Source organism: Dromiciops gliroides, chromosome 1, assembly GCF_019393635.1.
Source record: "Dromiciops gliroides isolate mDroGli1 chromosome 1, mDroGli1.pri, whole genome shotgun sequence".
Taxonomy (NCBI): Eukaryota; Metazoa; Chordata; class Mammalia; order Microbiotheria; family Microbiotheriidae; genus Dromiciops; species Dromiciops gliroides.
The window spans coordinates 612633805-612651547 of NC_057861.1; the positions used below are offsets into that span (position 1 = coordinate 612633805).

Sequence of the window (17743 nt, forward strand, 5' to 3'; positions counted from 1 at the left end):
AGTTCTATGTCAAACTACCAAATGGTATTTTATAGGGCTAGAAAAAATAATAATAAAATTAATTTGGAGACACAAATGATCTAAAATGCAAAGGAAAATAATGTATAAAAAAAGCAGGAATAAAGGCAAAATAGCACTTGCCCTATGGATTTAAATAGAACACAATTAGTCCCCCTACATGAAAATTACTAAAAAATATTTGAAGAAATTATCATTCCCCATTCCATGTTTTCTCTTCTCCAGATTAAGTATCCATAGTTTCTTCAGTCACTATTCCTATGGTATGATCTCCAGGCCCTTGAGAGGAGTGCAATGGGGAAAATTATATTCCTGGAGTCAAAGGACAGGGGGTTCAAATCTTGAATCTACCCTGGCAAAACACAAAATCTCTCCAGACCTAACATTCCCTATCTATAAAATGAGGGAGTTATTTTGGGGCTGGGACAAACTTAAGAAAATAAATATGGTGAGTTCCTTTCTTTACCAATGCTTTAAGCTCTGCGAGTATGGTATATTTCAGAAAATAAATCCCAGCTACTAATATATGAATATATAAAATCATAACACTGGAGAAATTTTAGAGGTATAAGAATAGGCTAAATAAGTCCTGGACTCCCTTCAAATTCTTATGCTCTATCTGCTTTACCTCTTTTAACTCAAATTAATTTCTGCACAACTAGAGATAAGTTCTTATTAAATTTGTTCCTACCTACCCTTCAAAGATCAACTGGCTCATGCTGTACATCTTCATTAAGAGATGTACTGAACCAACCTTGTAAGGGGGGGTTTAAAAGATCCCCCAGGTTTGTTAAGCCCTGTATGGGCCAGCAATCTGTAAGGGCCAACTGCCCCTCCCCAACTGTTTCTTGCAGACTGATAAGAAATGAGATTAAAAAGCCTCTTTTCAAAAAAAAACAAAAACAAAAAAAGAACAGGGTTTATTGATAAGAACAAATTTAGAAATAAGGACAAAGAAAGGCAGGAAATACAAGCTGTAAACTTGCCCACCAAACTCAGCTTCTCATTGAACTCTCTCTATCCCCCTGCATGTCCACGTTTAACTCTCTCGCCTGCTACCATGAACTCTTCTCTCTCTCTTCTCATCTTCTCCTCCCTGTTCTCTATCCCCCAGAATAAAAAACCCTTCTCTCACAGGAAACCCAGGCTAACCACCCCACACACCCCAAATCAATTCACTGGCACCCCTAGGGGCAGTGTCCAAGGCCGGCCAGGGCACGGGGTTTCCTTGTGTAACCCCACTTGGTAGAGGGAGCCGGAGCTTGGGTTTTCTGTACATACCCCCACTGGGCAGAGGGAGCTGGGGTGTACCCAGGGCAGAGGAAGCCATGCAGGGTGCCCCCAAGGCTAATTTTAGCCAAGATGGGGTCCCCCAAATCACAATCAATTCTTACAACCCGAAAAAATGAAAATTCAACTCATTAACAAACACCAAGGAAGGAGATTTCATCTGCTAATTTTGATAACTGATAATATCTTTTAAAAAAATAATTACATGTACTACAGCTTGTTATCAATGTAACAAGCAAGATTTCATTTCAACAATGACAAAGAGGTAGTAGAATTATCAAAATAATATTTAACAAACTTTATATATTATAATATTATAAATGTATACCTTTAGATGACCAAGATCCAAGAGAAGTAAATTTGATGTGGCAGTATAAAATCCATCTTGTGGGATAATAATGTATGAAGCCTTCATATTAATTTTGAGATCAAGAATTTTCTGTGTTTCAATAACATACAATAAACCTTTAAAATAAAAAGCTTTATAATTAATAATTTTTAAAACTACACTAGAATACAATTAGCATTTGTTGCCTAATTTATATGCAAATTTAAAATTAAGTAAATATTGTAAGAGTTTGATATATCATTTTAATATACATACTACAGAGACAATCAACTAACAAATATAATAATCATGATAATACAATTAGGAGATTTAAAACTGGTTGAATAATCATATAAAAAATAAGTCAGGGGCAGCTAGGTGGCGCAGTGGATAGAGCACTGGCCCTGGAATCAGGAGGACCTGAGTTCAAATGCAGCCTCAGACACTTGACACTTACTAGCTGTGTGACCCTGGGCAAGTCACTTAACCCCAATTGCCTCACCCCCCCCCAAAAAAAGTTAACAAATTGAACAAAAATGAGCATCAATGAATTAATGTCAATAAGGAAATCTCCAAGCGAATACACCAGGTCACTGTCCTCCATTACTCAAGAAAAGGTGACCTTTCTTTCCTTTAATTAGCCACTCTGTTGAACTCATCATATGTATATAATTCAAACTGGTTTTGTATAGTTATTTATGTACATGTTTCATTTCCCCTACTACCATATGGCAATCAAAGTATTATGGTGGGCACCAAATGACTGAAGCATATTACCAATTATAAATAGCACAGAAGTAGTGGCATAAAAAATATCCAGGAAAATACAAGATTAGAAATAGAAGTGAACTCAACAAAGAAGTACAACATCAGAAGACTAAGGAATCAACAAACAGAAAGGGAGAGAGGGAGAAAGGATGAAAAAAGAAAAGCAAGACTAGGTGCCAAAAAAAGAAATCAGTTGAAAACCAATCTTAGGATCTCAAAAAAGAGTAACTGAAGGTTTAAAAGTACAAATTTAATTTTGATCCTACCAAGTATGAAAAGGACATATTTACTACTATTTTTTAGGAGATGGGGAATTTGTGATTTTACTAACATAGGGAACTCTCAATTAAGGAAATTCTTTCCCAAAGGCAGAACAGTAAGTGTTTTCTTGAAGAATTAACTGAGGCACTAGAGGTTAAATGATTTGCCCAGGGTCACAGGATGAGTATGTGTCAGAGGCAGGACTTGATAACTTCCTGTCTCTAAGGACTGCCCTCCTCTACACCAAACTGCTTCACATTTATTACCATGTTGGTCTTTAAAGGTAAAAATAAATCAAATTAAGTTCCATAATAATTTGCCTAGAAAAATAAAAATTTAAGATTATAACCTTTAAAATAATAAACTAAGCACTTCTTTATGTGTTAAGTGACTTTGTCTTTTGATTCTCCAGCAGTGAATATTGGCATTTACCTGTTGATGTCTTCTCACGAAATTCTTCCAGTTTCATCAAAGTTGCTGTAGTCAACTGTGCCAAACGAACTTCTTTTGGGGGCCGAAAGAATTCCACAATACCATTTACTGTTTTCTGTTAAAATAAAATTATCACTATCATGATATACAAGCTTATTTCTACACAGACATCAAAGAAAAAGCTATGATGATAGAAGGATCTTTACTTACTGCATCATATATGATTTCCAAAGGCTCAGCTTCTACGACACATCTCTGAGCAGCAGATCCATCTAATGGGTTGGTCTCAAACATAATTTTGAAAAGTGAAGAAAAATCATCCAGTGGAGAAAGGAGGCAAGGTTTGGGGTCATAACTTGATGAACCAGTAATATGAAATGAGTCTATTTTGCTTTCAAATCTATATGAAAAAAGACAGCCCAAAAATGTATATGCAAAATAAACATTTTCAATAATAAAAAAGTTAATAATTTAAAATAAAATTTCCTTATTCCCAGTCAATAAATTCAAAGAAACATATTTTCTGTCTGAAGTGGTAGAGCTCAATGTGTGTCAGTCTGCTTTGTTGGTTCTTGATTCATGTCATAACAACTAAAAGTGGTTGTTCCTCAATGTTCTGTCCTGCATCCTCTTCTCCTTCTAAATTCTCTCTTGGTGTTCTCATGAACTGCCATGGGTTCAATTATCATCTGAATGCAGATGAATCCCTTTCTGTACATGTAGCTCTGATCTCTCTCCTGAGCTAAACTGCCACATCACAAACTGCCTTTTGGACATCTTGAACTAGATGTCCCATAAGCATCTCAAATTCAACATAGCCAAAACAGAACCCATTACCTTTATTCCTCCAAATTCTTCCCCCATTCCTAGCTTCCCTGTATTACTAAGGTACTGTCATCCTCCCAGTCATCCAGTTTTGCCACCCTGGTATTTTTTTATTCCTCTCTCACCCCACATATCCAATGACCTGATAAATCTTCTTGGCACTTGACCTTCACAGTATATCTCAGATACGTCCCCCTCCCTCCCTCTCTTCACTCACAGTCATCACACTCATTGAGGCCCTCTTCACCTCTTGCCTGGATTACTACAGTAGGCTTTTTTTTTTTTTTGGTGAGGCAATTGGGGTTAAGTGACTTGCCCAGGGTCACACAGCTAGTAAGTGTTAAGTGTCTGAGGTCGGATTTGAACTCAGGTCCTCCTGAATACAGGGCCGGTGCTCTATCCACTGCGCCACCTAGCTGCCCCCACTACAATAGGCTTTTAATTGATCTCCTTACCTCAAATCTCACCACACCAGTACATCCTCCATTCAGATGCCACAATGATTTTTCTAAATTATGAGCTTAAAAATGCCACTCCACCACTCAAACTCCAGTGGCTTCCTATTACGTACAGGATCAAATATAAAGTCCTCTTTTTGGTATATAAAGATCTTTAAAACCTGGTCCTTTCCTTTATTTCCATTCTTCTTCTGCATTAATCCTTTCCACAAAGTCTAAGATCTAGCTGCTCTAGCATATTTGCTGTTCTTTGCACCACTCCATTTACTCTTCTTTTGTACTGTTTGTCGGCCATGCTTGGAATGTTCTCACTTCTTACTTTACCTGACTTCCTTCAAATCTCACCTTCTGCAAGATGTCTTTCTTTGTTACCTTTTACCTATTCTGTCCATATCTTGTACATACCTAGTTATTTACATGTTGCCTCATGCATTTGAATGCCATCTCCCTGAAGGCAGACTATATTTGCCTTTATCTGTATTGCCAGTCCTCAGCATAATGCCTGCCACATACTAAATGCTTAATTAATGTATGTTGATTTTAGATGAACTTCAAACTTTTCTCAATACCTACTTATTCATAAAGAAAAGCTAGTATTTATCATATATATTAAGTTCAACTTTAAAAGGAAGCATCATCAAATTCCATATCAAGATTGAAACACAATAAAGTTGGTTGATGACTGACTACACATTGCTTCCCACACCAAAAACAAGTTCTGGGCATGTTTTAAAAATTTTTTTAATTGTAAAAACTATATTTAAAACAAAACATTAAAAATATTATTAAACAGTAACTTGTCCATAGAATTAGTGACGAATAAGTAAGATTCTGATATCTTCTAATTCTTACATTGTGATCTTTTCTGATAAAACGATTAAAATTAAGATAGATGGGCATTTACTTTATTGCTTGTGCTCCTGGTCGTTGTATGATCAATGTGCTGAATTCTCCCAACGAAATAAGTACCAACTCAGATTTTTCATTTTTTTCCCTTAAGGCAATATGCATGCTTTCCAAGCGTAGAGATAATTTTGTGGCTTCATACTAGGGAATATGTAAAGAAGCATAAAATGAAAATTAAACAAAAAATAAATATACCTATTACTACTTCCACAACCTTTATTCAAATAATCCAAATCACTTTAAATATATCTCATTTAAAAAAATCACTATATGACAAAGGAAATAGGTAGGGATTCTTAATCTCCATTTTGTAAGGGGAAATGTTATATTCACAAAGAAATCATACTAGAAAATGGCTATAGTACAAAGATAAGCATTTGATTTGTTGTTCAGTCATATCTGATTCTTTGTGACCCCACTGAATGTTTTCTTGGCAAAGATACTGAGAAATTTTCTTCTCCAGCTCATATTACAGATACAGAAACTGAGGCAAAGAGTTAAGTGACTTGCCCAGGGTCGCACAGGTAGTGTCTAAGGCAGGATTTTAACTCATGAAAATAAAGTCTTCCTGAATCCAGGCCAAGTACTACCTAGTGCAACCTAGTAGCCAAGCATTCAAACAGCAACAGCTGAAAAACCCTTCAAATATGGTATGTACCTACCCAAACTGTTTTCCCTGGTTCTCCAAAGAGCTGATGATGCATGAAGAAATTTGTGGGGGTAGGTAGGTACATGTGGTCAGGGCCAAAATGCTGTGGCTCAACTACCAATAAAGGATAAATTAATTCAAAATGAGCCACAGCAGGCTGGGGAGCCTCTGGCTAGCCAAAATCAGGAAGGGTTTCACTAACACAGAACTAAAATCAGACCGTTGATGCTAGTCCTAGTTCTGCAACCTTGGTGAACACATTTCTTCAAAACCATCTTCTTTAGGTGGAAAGGGGCTTTGACTTAATGACCTCTAAATGCGATCAGCTCAAAAGTGTCATAATTAAAGATCAAATCCTTACATTTGTTTGTTTTATCACCACTTCGGATATGGTACCAAAAGCTAAATCTTTTAAGAAAATCAAAGCATTCATTAAAGTAAATATAAATGAAATAAACCATTTTATATACACATGCTTATTTTATACAACATACTTTTCCAAATATAAAAAATAGACTCCACAAAATAATATGATAGAAAAAGAAATGGCTGCATCAAACATTTAGCAAATTTCCATGTAATGATATCATACTGTTTTGGGCAATGTTGGGTCAACAACGTTTTCACTATAACCAATTGCTTCATAGAGTTTAGCCTTCTCTTCTGATGTCATATGTTCTTCAAGACCTTATAGATTAGAAAGAAGATAAAATAAGAGCATTAACTATAGTTTAGCCTATCTCAATGTTTTCAACATGCAATATTTCTAATGTTTTGATAATGCTTATAAAGAATTTTTTAAAGTATACAATGGTAGACATGAAAGATATTTTAAATATTAATTACTAGCTTTAAAAATGTTGCTTACTTTAAGGGACAGAAGGTAGATGGAATAAAAGTATAAGCTGATTATGAATAGGGGTGGGAAAAATCTCACTGAGATTTTATTTTCTGAATTACAGGGAGACCTTATTTAAGAAATTATTTAGAAACAAAACATCTACAAAATGAAGCTGAACTAAACAAAAAAAATCATCAATTATATAAAAAATTTATGTGTATAAATATGTTCAACAATTGCTTGCTACCTTTAAAGAAACAAGGAAATAGGTTGTAAAACTGCTGGCAAACTGTTAAGAACAGATAATAATTGTCATACTACAATCCCCTAAATAACTCATTTTTGTCTTTGTATTTCCAGGTACATTCCTTGAAACAACAACCAATGACAGCTACAGGTAGCATTTATATTGCTTTTTGGATTTTTTTTTTTTGGTGGGGCAATGAGGGTTAAGTGACTTGCCCAGGGTCACATAGCCAGTAAGTGTCAAGTGTCTGAGGCCAGATTTGAACTCAGGACCTCGTGAATTCAGGGCCGGTGCTTTATCCACTGTGCCATCTAACTGCCCCCTATATTGCTTTTTAAGGTTTGCAAAGAACTTTACAATCATTTTATCCTTATAACAATCATGGAAGGTAGGCATTATTATTATTATTAATAATATCATTAATATTAATATTATCATCCTCAACTTACAGATATGGAAAGTGAGGTAGAGACGAAATTATCTGTCTGGGATCAAAGAGGTATTGTCTAAGGTGAGATTAGAACTCAGCTCTTTCTGACCCAGGGTTCAGTGGCTAATTTGCTATACCACCTAGCTGCCTCATCTTCATGCATCTTCCCTATGCCACCTCCCTCTTGTTCTGAGAACTATATTGAAATTAATACAACTATTTGTTCTGGAAGGACTATGACAATGTTCTACTCACCATTTTTTTTTAACTTCTTAGACTATAACTCCCTTCCCTGGCCACCATACTCCTACAGGAGCATTCATCCCTATTAGAATATAAGCTCCTTTTAGACAGAGACTGTATTCACTTTTGTATTTATATCCCCAGTGCTTAGTATAATCTTTGAAACATAGTAACCACTTAATTATTTTCCATTCACTTTGTTCATAAAACAATTTTATCTAAGTTATTAATAAAAACATTAAAGAGCACAGGACTAAGCACAGATCCTTAGGGGAACTTAGGGGAAATTTAATGGGAAAATCTCATCACTCCAGAAGATCCCATAAGGTACTCCAACTTATCACCATAATGTGTCCCTCTGATTAGAGGAGAGAATACAAACTCCAAAACTCCCACTTGAGGAGGGAGTTCAGCTCAGAGCATCACCTCATTTCTCACCTGGCTACTCTACCTTGGGACTCCTGTGATTTTCTACCAGATACTTTCCCCAGCTCTTCCTCTCCTCCCCCCAGTCTCCTTTTCCCTTTTCAGTGTAGTCTTCTCCCTTTAGATTACAAGGACCTTGAAGACAGAAGTTGTTTTTCCTTTTTTTTTTCCTGTTTATATACCCAGGGCACAATAGTGGAAATGTAAACATAAAAACGTTACAAGAATTTATTTAGGTTTAAAAGCAAATTTTTCTTCAAAATCTTAATTTTCCACATTTAAAAGATTAAAGACACTATGAATTAACTATCTGCACATACTTGCAGGTTTAGCATCTGTCTGTTCATTATTGCCTGACTCTGACCAATTCCATATCCAACCAAACCAGCCTCTATTTTCCTCAGGAGATGATCCATAAATTTTGAGTCCAGCTTTCTTTACCTATGACACAGTAAATGAATATGATATAAAATGAAAATTATATAAAACAATGTAATATAAAAATGAATTTATAAAATAAATTTGATGAACTGGTTTACAGCTGTAAGTTAAAAAATAAATAAATTCACATTCCTTTTTCCCATGCCTATGTCATTAAGCAAATAAATGCCTATGTACATACATTTATAAAAATGCATATTTATCCAAATTACAGATTCAAGAGTCATGTACCTCTCTATGGTTTCTAAGAACTGCTGCTGATAAAGGATTTTCCTTTGTCCTTCTATAATATTGTATTTTTCTTAAAAAAATTCAATTTAAAAAATTACTATTTTCACCAAAAGTAACATAAGAGTCAAATGGGTAAGGCAGCATCTCAAGCCAAAGTATTTTACATACATAAACTGGAATCCATATGACTTTATCCTCTAATTTCAAAGACCTTGGTCTTGTTTTCCAGCAATTGAAAAAATATGTAAATTTACCTCAGCTTCTGCTTGTTGTCTTGCCAAAATGATGTTAAATACATCTAAGACCTTTTCCAAAACCTGCAAGTAAAAAGAGAAAAGATGTGTTAACATTATCCACATCACATTACATAAGCTATCTTCTATTAAGTTATTGTAGTGTAAGTTGAAGGAACGTCTGTGTATAGGAAAGGTGACATGAAGTGAGGAAAAAAAAAAGAAAGAAAGAAATGAGAGAACTAGAGAGCAGAAATGAAGAGAAATAAGTAAATTAGAAAAATCTCATTTTTTAAGAGTAACGTCTGAAAAGCACTGCCTATAATATCAATTGCAGCAATTTTAGCATAAAAAGTATCAGCCAGAGCAGACATTGCCACAAGAAACAAAAAAGGGTAAAATTTTTAAATATGTGCATATTTGAAGCAAAATACAGTGTAGCATTAATACAAAATCTATTCAATCACCTGAAAAATATCTTAATTTAAATATATTCATACATTCAATGAAGCTAATTCTGATTTTAGCACTCTATGCTTACCTTTAACAGAATAACCACAGACATGATAAAGTAATCAATTAATTTACTGTCAAGGGCATTAAAGCAATGATTTTTATTTTGCTTCTTCAAATCAATTAACCAACATGTTCTCACTAAATGACATACCTCCTTTAGAATAAGCACTATGGACTTTGGTTTGGGGAAACTAAAGAAATGAAAGGCATCATCATGGAACAGAAAGAAGACTGGACAAAATCAGGAGACATTGGTTCTAGGCCTATGTGAGCCTTCAGCTCCCCTGTCCTGTCTGGCTTGCCTTTCACTTAACTGCACCATCATTTTCTTTTGCACAGAACAAAGGAATGAGAATGGTTCATCACTAAGCTCCCTCCTAGGTCTAAGATTCTAGGATTCTATAAGCGATGTCTTCAATAAACCAAAAATTTACTTGTAGAAAGAAAAATGAACAAGACAACATGAACAATGAAAGTATAAAATTAGGAGACACAAACTAAATGTGCTAAAACTAATTCAGAGAAAGAAGAAAGTATAAACCATAGTAGATGAAAATTTTATCTAAGGGACAGGATTTGATCTTGGACTTAACAGATGAGTAGAATTTTGAGTCATAAAAAAACCAAGAGGCTATGAACACTGCAAGCAGAACATATGAACAAAAATGTGTGTGTAGAAATTAACATGCCATATATGGGACACTAAGGAAATTTTTCTGATTAGCATATAGGATCTACATTAGCAAATTGTGTGAAATAAAGTAGAGTGACTAAATTATGTAAACTTCAAAAACCTGAAAGGCTAGAAAGCCAATGTTGTAAGGCGTTTGCAGGTTCTTGATCAGGTAAAGGACATAATGAAAACATGGGTAAATTTTTAAGATCACTGTGACTCTAGGAAGACTACAGTGACTCTAAAAAACTTCCAGATTTAGGCAAATTCTAAAAGCTCAAATAACTTAGGGAGAGTGTTCAATGGCATATAAATGACAGTTGAGAGAATGATTCCTTTATGGAAGTGAATAGGGAGAAAAAAACATAAAAAGAAAAACATGATAAGCAGACATTAGTAGAGGGTACAAATAGAGAAGAGGTGCCAATAATAGAAAAAAGTAAGAGTAAAATTAGGAAACTGCAAATCACAAAAGCCAAAAAAAGTTTCCAATAGTATAATGTAGTCAACATATCATCAATGTTTTTAAAAAATGCTAACCTGCAAAGAGCTTAAAATTTCAGCAGTTGGCTTCTTACTTCTTATCTTTCTCTTATAAAGCTCTTTATACTGCTTCATGTTTTGCCTATGTTCACGAATGTATTTCCATGACCACATGCGCATCCTTGGCTGGATATTTACTTTAAGAATACCAGTTATTGCATACTCCCACCTAATGAAAAAAATATAAAAAATAGCTCTAAGAGATAAAATTGGAAGTATATCTATATTCTAAAAGTACTTATTAATGAAGTAATAATTTGTTATCTCAATGGAAAAACAGCCAGGTCATTTTTTTCTCTTCTTCCCTTCTGCTACTCTTTTTTGTCAGTTACCGATTATTAGCACCTTGGCAATCAAGAAGAAAATAGTAAGAAGAGAAACTGGACTAAGTCAATCTCACTTTCTGTACAATGAACCAAACAGAGAGGCAATACATGTGAAGAGAGCCAGTCAGAGTCAGGAACATATGGATTTGGTGTCCTGTTATCTCATATATACTGCCCATGTGTTCCAAAGTTTTGTCATGCCGGGGTGGGAGTGGGGATAAGCTCCCACTCTCTCTATAAAATGCTCCAATAGCATGCGTCTCAAATAGCCTCGGACAATCGATGCCCAACTCCAGGCCTTCTCGTGGCGGAACTGTTTCCACTAACAGGAAAAGGGGCGAAGGCGAGTCACTGGCACCTTAAAAACCAGTCGCTTCGGGCAGGTGGGGCTCGTTAGCCTTGGTAGGCAACCCGCCCAGGGGAAGGAAACCCTGATTTTAAACCTCTGCTGCCTTGCGGCTATACCCATATATGGGAAAGGAGTTAACCCCGAGGAAAAATCAGGAGTTGGAGTCCCTTAGGCAGTTGGATGTTGGACATCACATCCCTCTGGCAACTTCTGCAGTGGCACTAGTGCCAAACTGTACTGGCTCTGCCTCTCCTTTGGATCCACCAATGTCACGGAGAGGGAAAACCTGCTGCATGGGCAACAGCTTGTTTTCCAATTGATCTGCCCAGGCCAGCACCCTGGAGAGGAGGACATTCCAGCTACTCCTCATGGAGTAGATACAACATGGGATGCAGCAGTTACCGGTTATAAGTCACTCAGGAGCTGCGGCTCCCATATCGGACTGCACAGCCACACTGTGGCCTGTGGCTCTTCAAGGCACTGATCCATGGTCGTCCGTGACTGATGGAGGCCTACACTGCCCATGTATCCCTGCTTAAGTCACAACCTCTAAAAGAACCCAATCAATTCTTACTAGAAGCAGTTAGGTAGCACAGTCAAGTGCTGGACTTGGTGTCAGGAAGATTTGAGTTCAAATCCAACTTCAGACACTTACAACCTGTATGAACCTGGGCAAGTCACTCAACCTCTATTTGCCTCAGTTTCCTCAACTGCAAAATGAGGATAACAGTATCTACCATTCAAGGATTGTTATGAAAATAAAATGAAATATTTTCTAATGTTTATTACAATATTTGGCACATAACAGGTGCTATACAGATACTTATTCCCTTCCTCCTTTACTCTTGATTTTTTTTTTTTTAGTGAGGCAATTGGGGTTAAGTGACTTGCCCAGGGTCACACAGCTAGTAAGTGTTAAGTGTCTGAAGCCGGATTTGAACTCAGGTACTCCTGACTCCAGGGCCGGTGCTCTAGCCACTGCGCCATCTAGCTGCCCCTCCTCCTTTACTCTTAAAGGCTATGACAATACAACTCCCAATTTACATTAGTTAAAGAAGTTTCCTCAATGGAGTTCCTTATATCAATGAAATCAAAGTCTGGTTAAAAAAGTAAAAGGAGAGGCAGCGAGGTGGCCCAGTGGATAAAGCACTGGCCCTGGATTCAGGAGGACCTGAGTTCAAATCTGGCCTCAGACACTTGACACTTACTAGCTGTGTGACCCTGGGCAAGTCACTTAACCCCCAATACCCCACAAAAAATGCAGTAAAATAAAATAAAACAAAAAAAATTTTTTTTAAAGTAAAAGGAATCAAATGAGGAAAACATTTTCTAGATTTTCAAATTTCATTTAAGAAAGTTAAGGAAACTTGATTTAAAGGAACATAATTTATACACTATGAAGTAAATCAGATATTGGAAGCTGGCTCAACATGTCTACAAGTTCCAGACACTGAAGGGAATGTAAACTACAAAGTACCTGACAGATAAAGCTTTAGAATTTAATCTGATAGATATTCGGATATGATATTCAGATAATTTATCATCTAGGACTTTAAAAATAATAATAATGTTGAGCCTGGAAATTTAAATTCAAATGTAAAGGAAATGTTTTTGATTGGGAAAGTTCAGTCCTTCTAAGTAATAACTTAAAAAGAGTTATATTCCAAATGCTATCATTTCAAACTTTCTATTTAATTTAAAAATGTAAATATATCAAAGTAATGACCTGGAAATAAATAGCTATCGTAATGTTAGCCCCAGACTAACCATGTCTAAAAAATACACAAGGATCTATAAATAAGAAGATAGAAATTCATAGGTGAAGAAAATAGATCAATAATGCACCCCCCCTTTAAAATATACAAATTTCCCAAAATTATTTTTTAAATGTCATTTTAAAATTTTATCTTAAATAAAACATCTTTATGCTTACCATTTTTGGGCATTGTTGTGAACAATTACATCAGGCCTGTATTTCCTATATGGCAGGTTTTGAGTCATCATGTCAACAGATTCAAGGAGTTGCATGACACTGAAATACTGATAAATGGAAAAAAAGTAAACGTTCTTAACTGTCTCGGGGAGAAAAAAGCATTATTTAAAATCACTGAAATTGTTTACTTTTTTCCAACCACAGAAAAAATAAAAGGCATATAAAAGATACTTTAAATTTTGAAGGTTTCAAAAATTTACCTATCATTTTCTAAAAAATATATATAATAGACAATTCGAAATAATTTATAAAAGCAGTATCACCTGTAATTTATTCAATTCAATGCCTATATCTTGTAGCTTAATATCCAAATCCATTTTTGGTGTAGAAAAATCTAAATCAGTTCGGAGATTCATGTGGAGTTTGGCTTGAGCTGATATGGGACGGAATACTAGAAAATAACATGGATTGAAAGAAATTGAGAAAACAGGTCAGCAACCTCAATATAAGAAAGTTTCTTTTTCATTGTGGTTTCAACCCTCAAAATACTAAAAACTGGAATGGGTTTGCAAGATATTTTTTTTCTCCCTTTTCCCACTAACCTGTAACTTCTGGACACTGATAAGAAATAGTTTACACCAGAGGTTTCAAGCTTTTATCTCAGGCCTCCTGGCCAAAAAGCTCCAGAGTACATTGGGAACCAGATTGAAATGTAACTGGGAAATATTTAACAAAATTTAAAAAATGAAATACAACCTAAATAATGTTACTTTGTGGTTTTCCAAATCAACATGAGGCCTAGAGGAACTGATTTTTATGTGAGTTTGACACTACTGTTTTATACTTTCATATCAGATTATGATTATAAAATGCTTCCATAGACATTACAAATATTAACAGAATTTTATGCTGTACCTTAGAGAAATGTGCCTAAGATCACAGAGCTAATGAGTATCTATCAGGACTTAAACCCATGTCTTCTGACTTTAACTGTTCTTTCTACTCTTGGCCAAATTGTAGCATCTCTCCTTAATCAAATTTTAGAGACTTTTAGAGCTAGAAGGTATCTAACAATATTCTAATTAATTTTTGAAGTTTTTTCTTTTCTTTTTAATCCATATATTATCTCCCTTTACAAGTATGATAAGGACTAGCTAAATTACATATTAATGTGAAATGAAAAATCTAAAATATAATGAAATTCCAAAATGCAAAGTAAAATAATGAATTATATGTTTGTGCAAGGTACTATGGTAGGCACTAGGGATACGTAGAAAAAGGCAAAATAGTCTTTGCCTTTAAAGATCTTGTTTTCTACTGGCAGAAACAAGATGTATATAGTAGGGAAGTAAATAAAAAATATATGCAAGTAATTTAGAGAGATAGAAAGAAAATGCTGACAACTGGAAGATCAGGAAAGGCCTTTGTGAAGATGCTGATACTTCAGCTGAGGCTCAGGGTTGAAAGCGATAACTAAAGCATTTGAGCCTGTGAAAAAGCATAGAGGTAGTAGGTGAAATACCAAGGACATGGAAAACCCAGTTGTACCATTTAACTGAAGCAATATAAATCAGTCTGGAAAAACAGGCTGTATTATGACAGTTGTGGCTCTACTAAAATATAAGATGACATTTTATGGAATCCCTATTTAAATCAACTATTTTTTCACTGACTAGATGTCTCCTTAAAACCAAATACCATGTTCTATAAGTGGAACAGGAAGAAGTCTATATCCAGGCTACTGAATTATTTCAGGTTAATAAATTTAGGCAGTCTAACTCAAGAATTGAATTAACAATCAACAACAATAAACCACCAATAATAAACACTTCCTGAATGTCCAGAGTATATAATAGTAACTTAGCACCTATATTTTTCCTTATGCCTGGAATATTTCCCCATATTCCCCAAGAGAAAACTAAAGAGTAGCAAAGAGAAAACAATAATAAAGGGTTTTTTCCCCAAAATAATCTAACAGGAAATAATGGGAAATTTAACAGGAAATGTCATTAGGTTATAATCTGAAGTCATTTAAAACTTAATGGTCTTTAAAATCTTGAAAAAAAAATATATTACTATGGGGCAGCTAGGTGGCGCAGTGGATAGAGCACTGGCCCTGGATTCAGGTGGACCTGAGTTCAAATCCGACCTCAGACACTTGACACTTAGTAGCTGTGTGACCCTAGGCAAGTAACTTAACCCCAATTGCCTCACGAAAAAAAAAAAAAAAAGAATATTACTCACCAAAATCATAACCTTCTGGGATAATGTCTTCATGGACAATTCCATACTTTAAACTTTCCTATTAAAAAGCAAAATTAGTTTTATGGTTAACATCAACCTTGTAAAATAATCTGACATTCTGCTACTACATATATTATAACCTGGTAGAAGCATCTATTTTTACAATCAAACACAAATTCAGTTGTTATGTAAAACATTTAGCATTAGCAAAATAAGAATAGTAAATTTAAAATAATCCTTCAAAAATTAGTATCATAAAAGAAAACTGTTAAAGACTGATCCTTATTCAGTTAAGTGAGTTCCCTGAGCTCTGCTGCCATATTTTATCTAAAAAGCAATTAAAATAATATAGATAAAATGTCATAATATAAGCATTTTTCAAAATAAACTATCTAGTCATATGCATGTGTATCACCTTTATATATAACTATATATATACTCTACCTAAGTCCTACTCCAATGTCTCACTGTGGCAAGGAGTAAACCCTATGTTCTTAAAGGCTAAACCAGCCAAGTATATGCTCTGGCTGATCTTACACCAAGTAAGAAAGTCTTAAAATAGAGGACCAGTGATGAACTTATCTTCTTTATGAGACCCAAATTAACTTAATTTAGAAATGCTCACAGCCAGATTAAGTAATGTTTGATGAATTTGGGGGCACAGCAATTCTCATCTACTAAGTTACAGAAGGATTCTTCCATAATATATCAGAGTACTCATACTGAAAAAAATCACAAATTCTTAATCAATTGAAATAAGTAAGCAAAGATATGACATTAAAATATACTTACCAAAGATTTATTATCACTATACTTGTGAAACATCTTAGACTTCACATTCCAGTAGCCAAAAAGGTTATCTAAACGTATTAGCTGAAAATAAAACAAGTCCATAAGATTTCAATTTATTTTTTAAGTTCTCTTAATAAATTATAACTTTTAATGTGGATTTTAAAATTAATAGTCAATTTCAATAGTTATGTGAGTGATAATCATATATTTAAGCAAAGTATAAGCCTGAAATCACAATCACTTTTCTACAAAGTATTAGTTTCCCTTCTTAAAACAAATAAAAAAGACTCTAGTCATGTGTCAAGATGTGGAGAAAATGCAAGTTAATAGTGTCTACACTTTACCTTAGAAAACGCTTTCTCAGCTGCATTATGTACACATGGTTTCCAATTTTGATCAGTTGTCTAAAAAAGGAAAAAGTTACAAGTGAAATCAAAGTTTTATACTAGAACTTAATAATGGTCTATATTTATAGCATTAAAACTATAAAATGGCTATATACACTTTCTTATGTATCTCATTTAATGTTCAGAATAATCTATAATATATACTGAAACTATTAATATCCCCACTTTACAGATGAGGAATCTGAGGCTTAAAGTGATTATGTAACTTGTCAGAGAGCAAAGTTATTACCAATCACACATAAATTAATCTAAGAAAAATAGTGTTCATAGAAAGTCCTAATTATCACATCTCAGAGAGGTGGGAAAGAATAAATAGCGTTAGACATTGAGAGTAAGTCCAAGAATCATTTAAGAATAAACTATAAAGAACTACAGGTTCCAAGTCCATAAATAAGTCAACAATTCAAAATAGGGAGGTCTTTCAGCTGTTAGCACAAAGAACTTGGAGTTCACAAGAAACAGACAAACAACAACAACAAAAAAAAAAATGAGGAAAACAGACAACTTGGAGAGAAGGTACTTGCTGACTCTTACTAATTTTCAATTCTGTTTCCCATTAGAATGCTATGGCATGAGCTCCTTGGCTTTGGAAGTATGTGGACATGATTTTCTTCAGGTCACACAGCTAATAAATGGCTAAGCAATTACTAGAACTTGGTAAGTTTTTTTGCGAACCTCATTGCCATTTTTTTTCATTGATACATGAGCCAAAACACATGTATAGCACTTAATTACTTTATGTTTTATGATAATAGTTAAACTAAGATCCTATGTGAATATCACTTGAACTTATACAATAATGCTCCCTATTTTCAAAATTCCTAGCTAGGTCATATATCCAATTTTAAATAAACTTCAATTCCAAATACAAAATAACTTACTTCTTTAATATATCAAAAACCAAAGACAGTATAATGTCACTGAATCTGGAGC

General features: G+C 34.5%; 1 protein-coding gene across 5 annotated transcripts in view; it reads right to left on the bottom strand.

The window, feature by feature from the left end:
• Nucleotides 1-17743, bottom strand: part of VPS13A (vacuolar protein sorting 13 homolog A) — a 244393-nt gene that overhangs the window by 185294 nt on the left and 41356 nt on the right. For all 5 annotated transcript variants that reach the window (XR_006352770.1, XR_006352771.1, XM_043963495.1 and 2 more), the window contains exons 8-20: nucleotides 16748-16807; nucleotides 16404-16484; nucleotides 15612-15669; nucleotides 13691-13818; nucleotides 13368-13474; nucleotides 10757-10928; nucleotides 9049-9111; nucleotides 8443-8563; nucleotides 6528-6622; nucleotides 5285-5427; nucleotides 3308-3497; nucleotides 3098-3212; nucleotides 1637-1773 (exon numbers count right to left, since the gene is read on the bottom strand). Coding sequence is in view for 3 of the 5 variants with exons in the window: in XM_043963495.1 (XP_043819430.1) it covers nucleotides 1637-1773; nucleotides 3098-3212; nucleotides 3308-3497; nucleotides 5285-5427; nucleotides 6528-6622; nucleotides 8443-8563; nucleotides 9049-9111; nucleotides 10757-10928; nucleotides 13368-13474; nucleotides 13691-13818; nucleotides 15612-15669; nucleotides 16404-16484; nucleotides 16748-16807 (1470 nt within the window). In the remaining 2 variants the exon portion in view is untranslated. The remainder of the gene's footprint in view (nucleotides 1-1636; nucleotides 1774-3097; nucleotides 3213-3307; nucleotides 3498-5284; nucleotides 5428-6527; nucleotides 6623-8442; nucleotides 8564-9048; nucleotides 9112-10756; nucleotides 10929-13367; nucleotides 13475-13690; nucleotides 13819-15611; nucleotides 15670-16403; nucleotides 16485-16747; nucleotides 16808-17743) is intronic.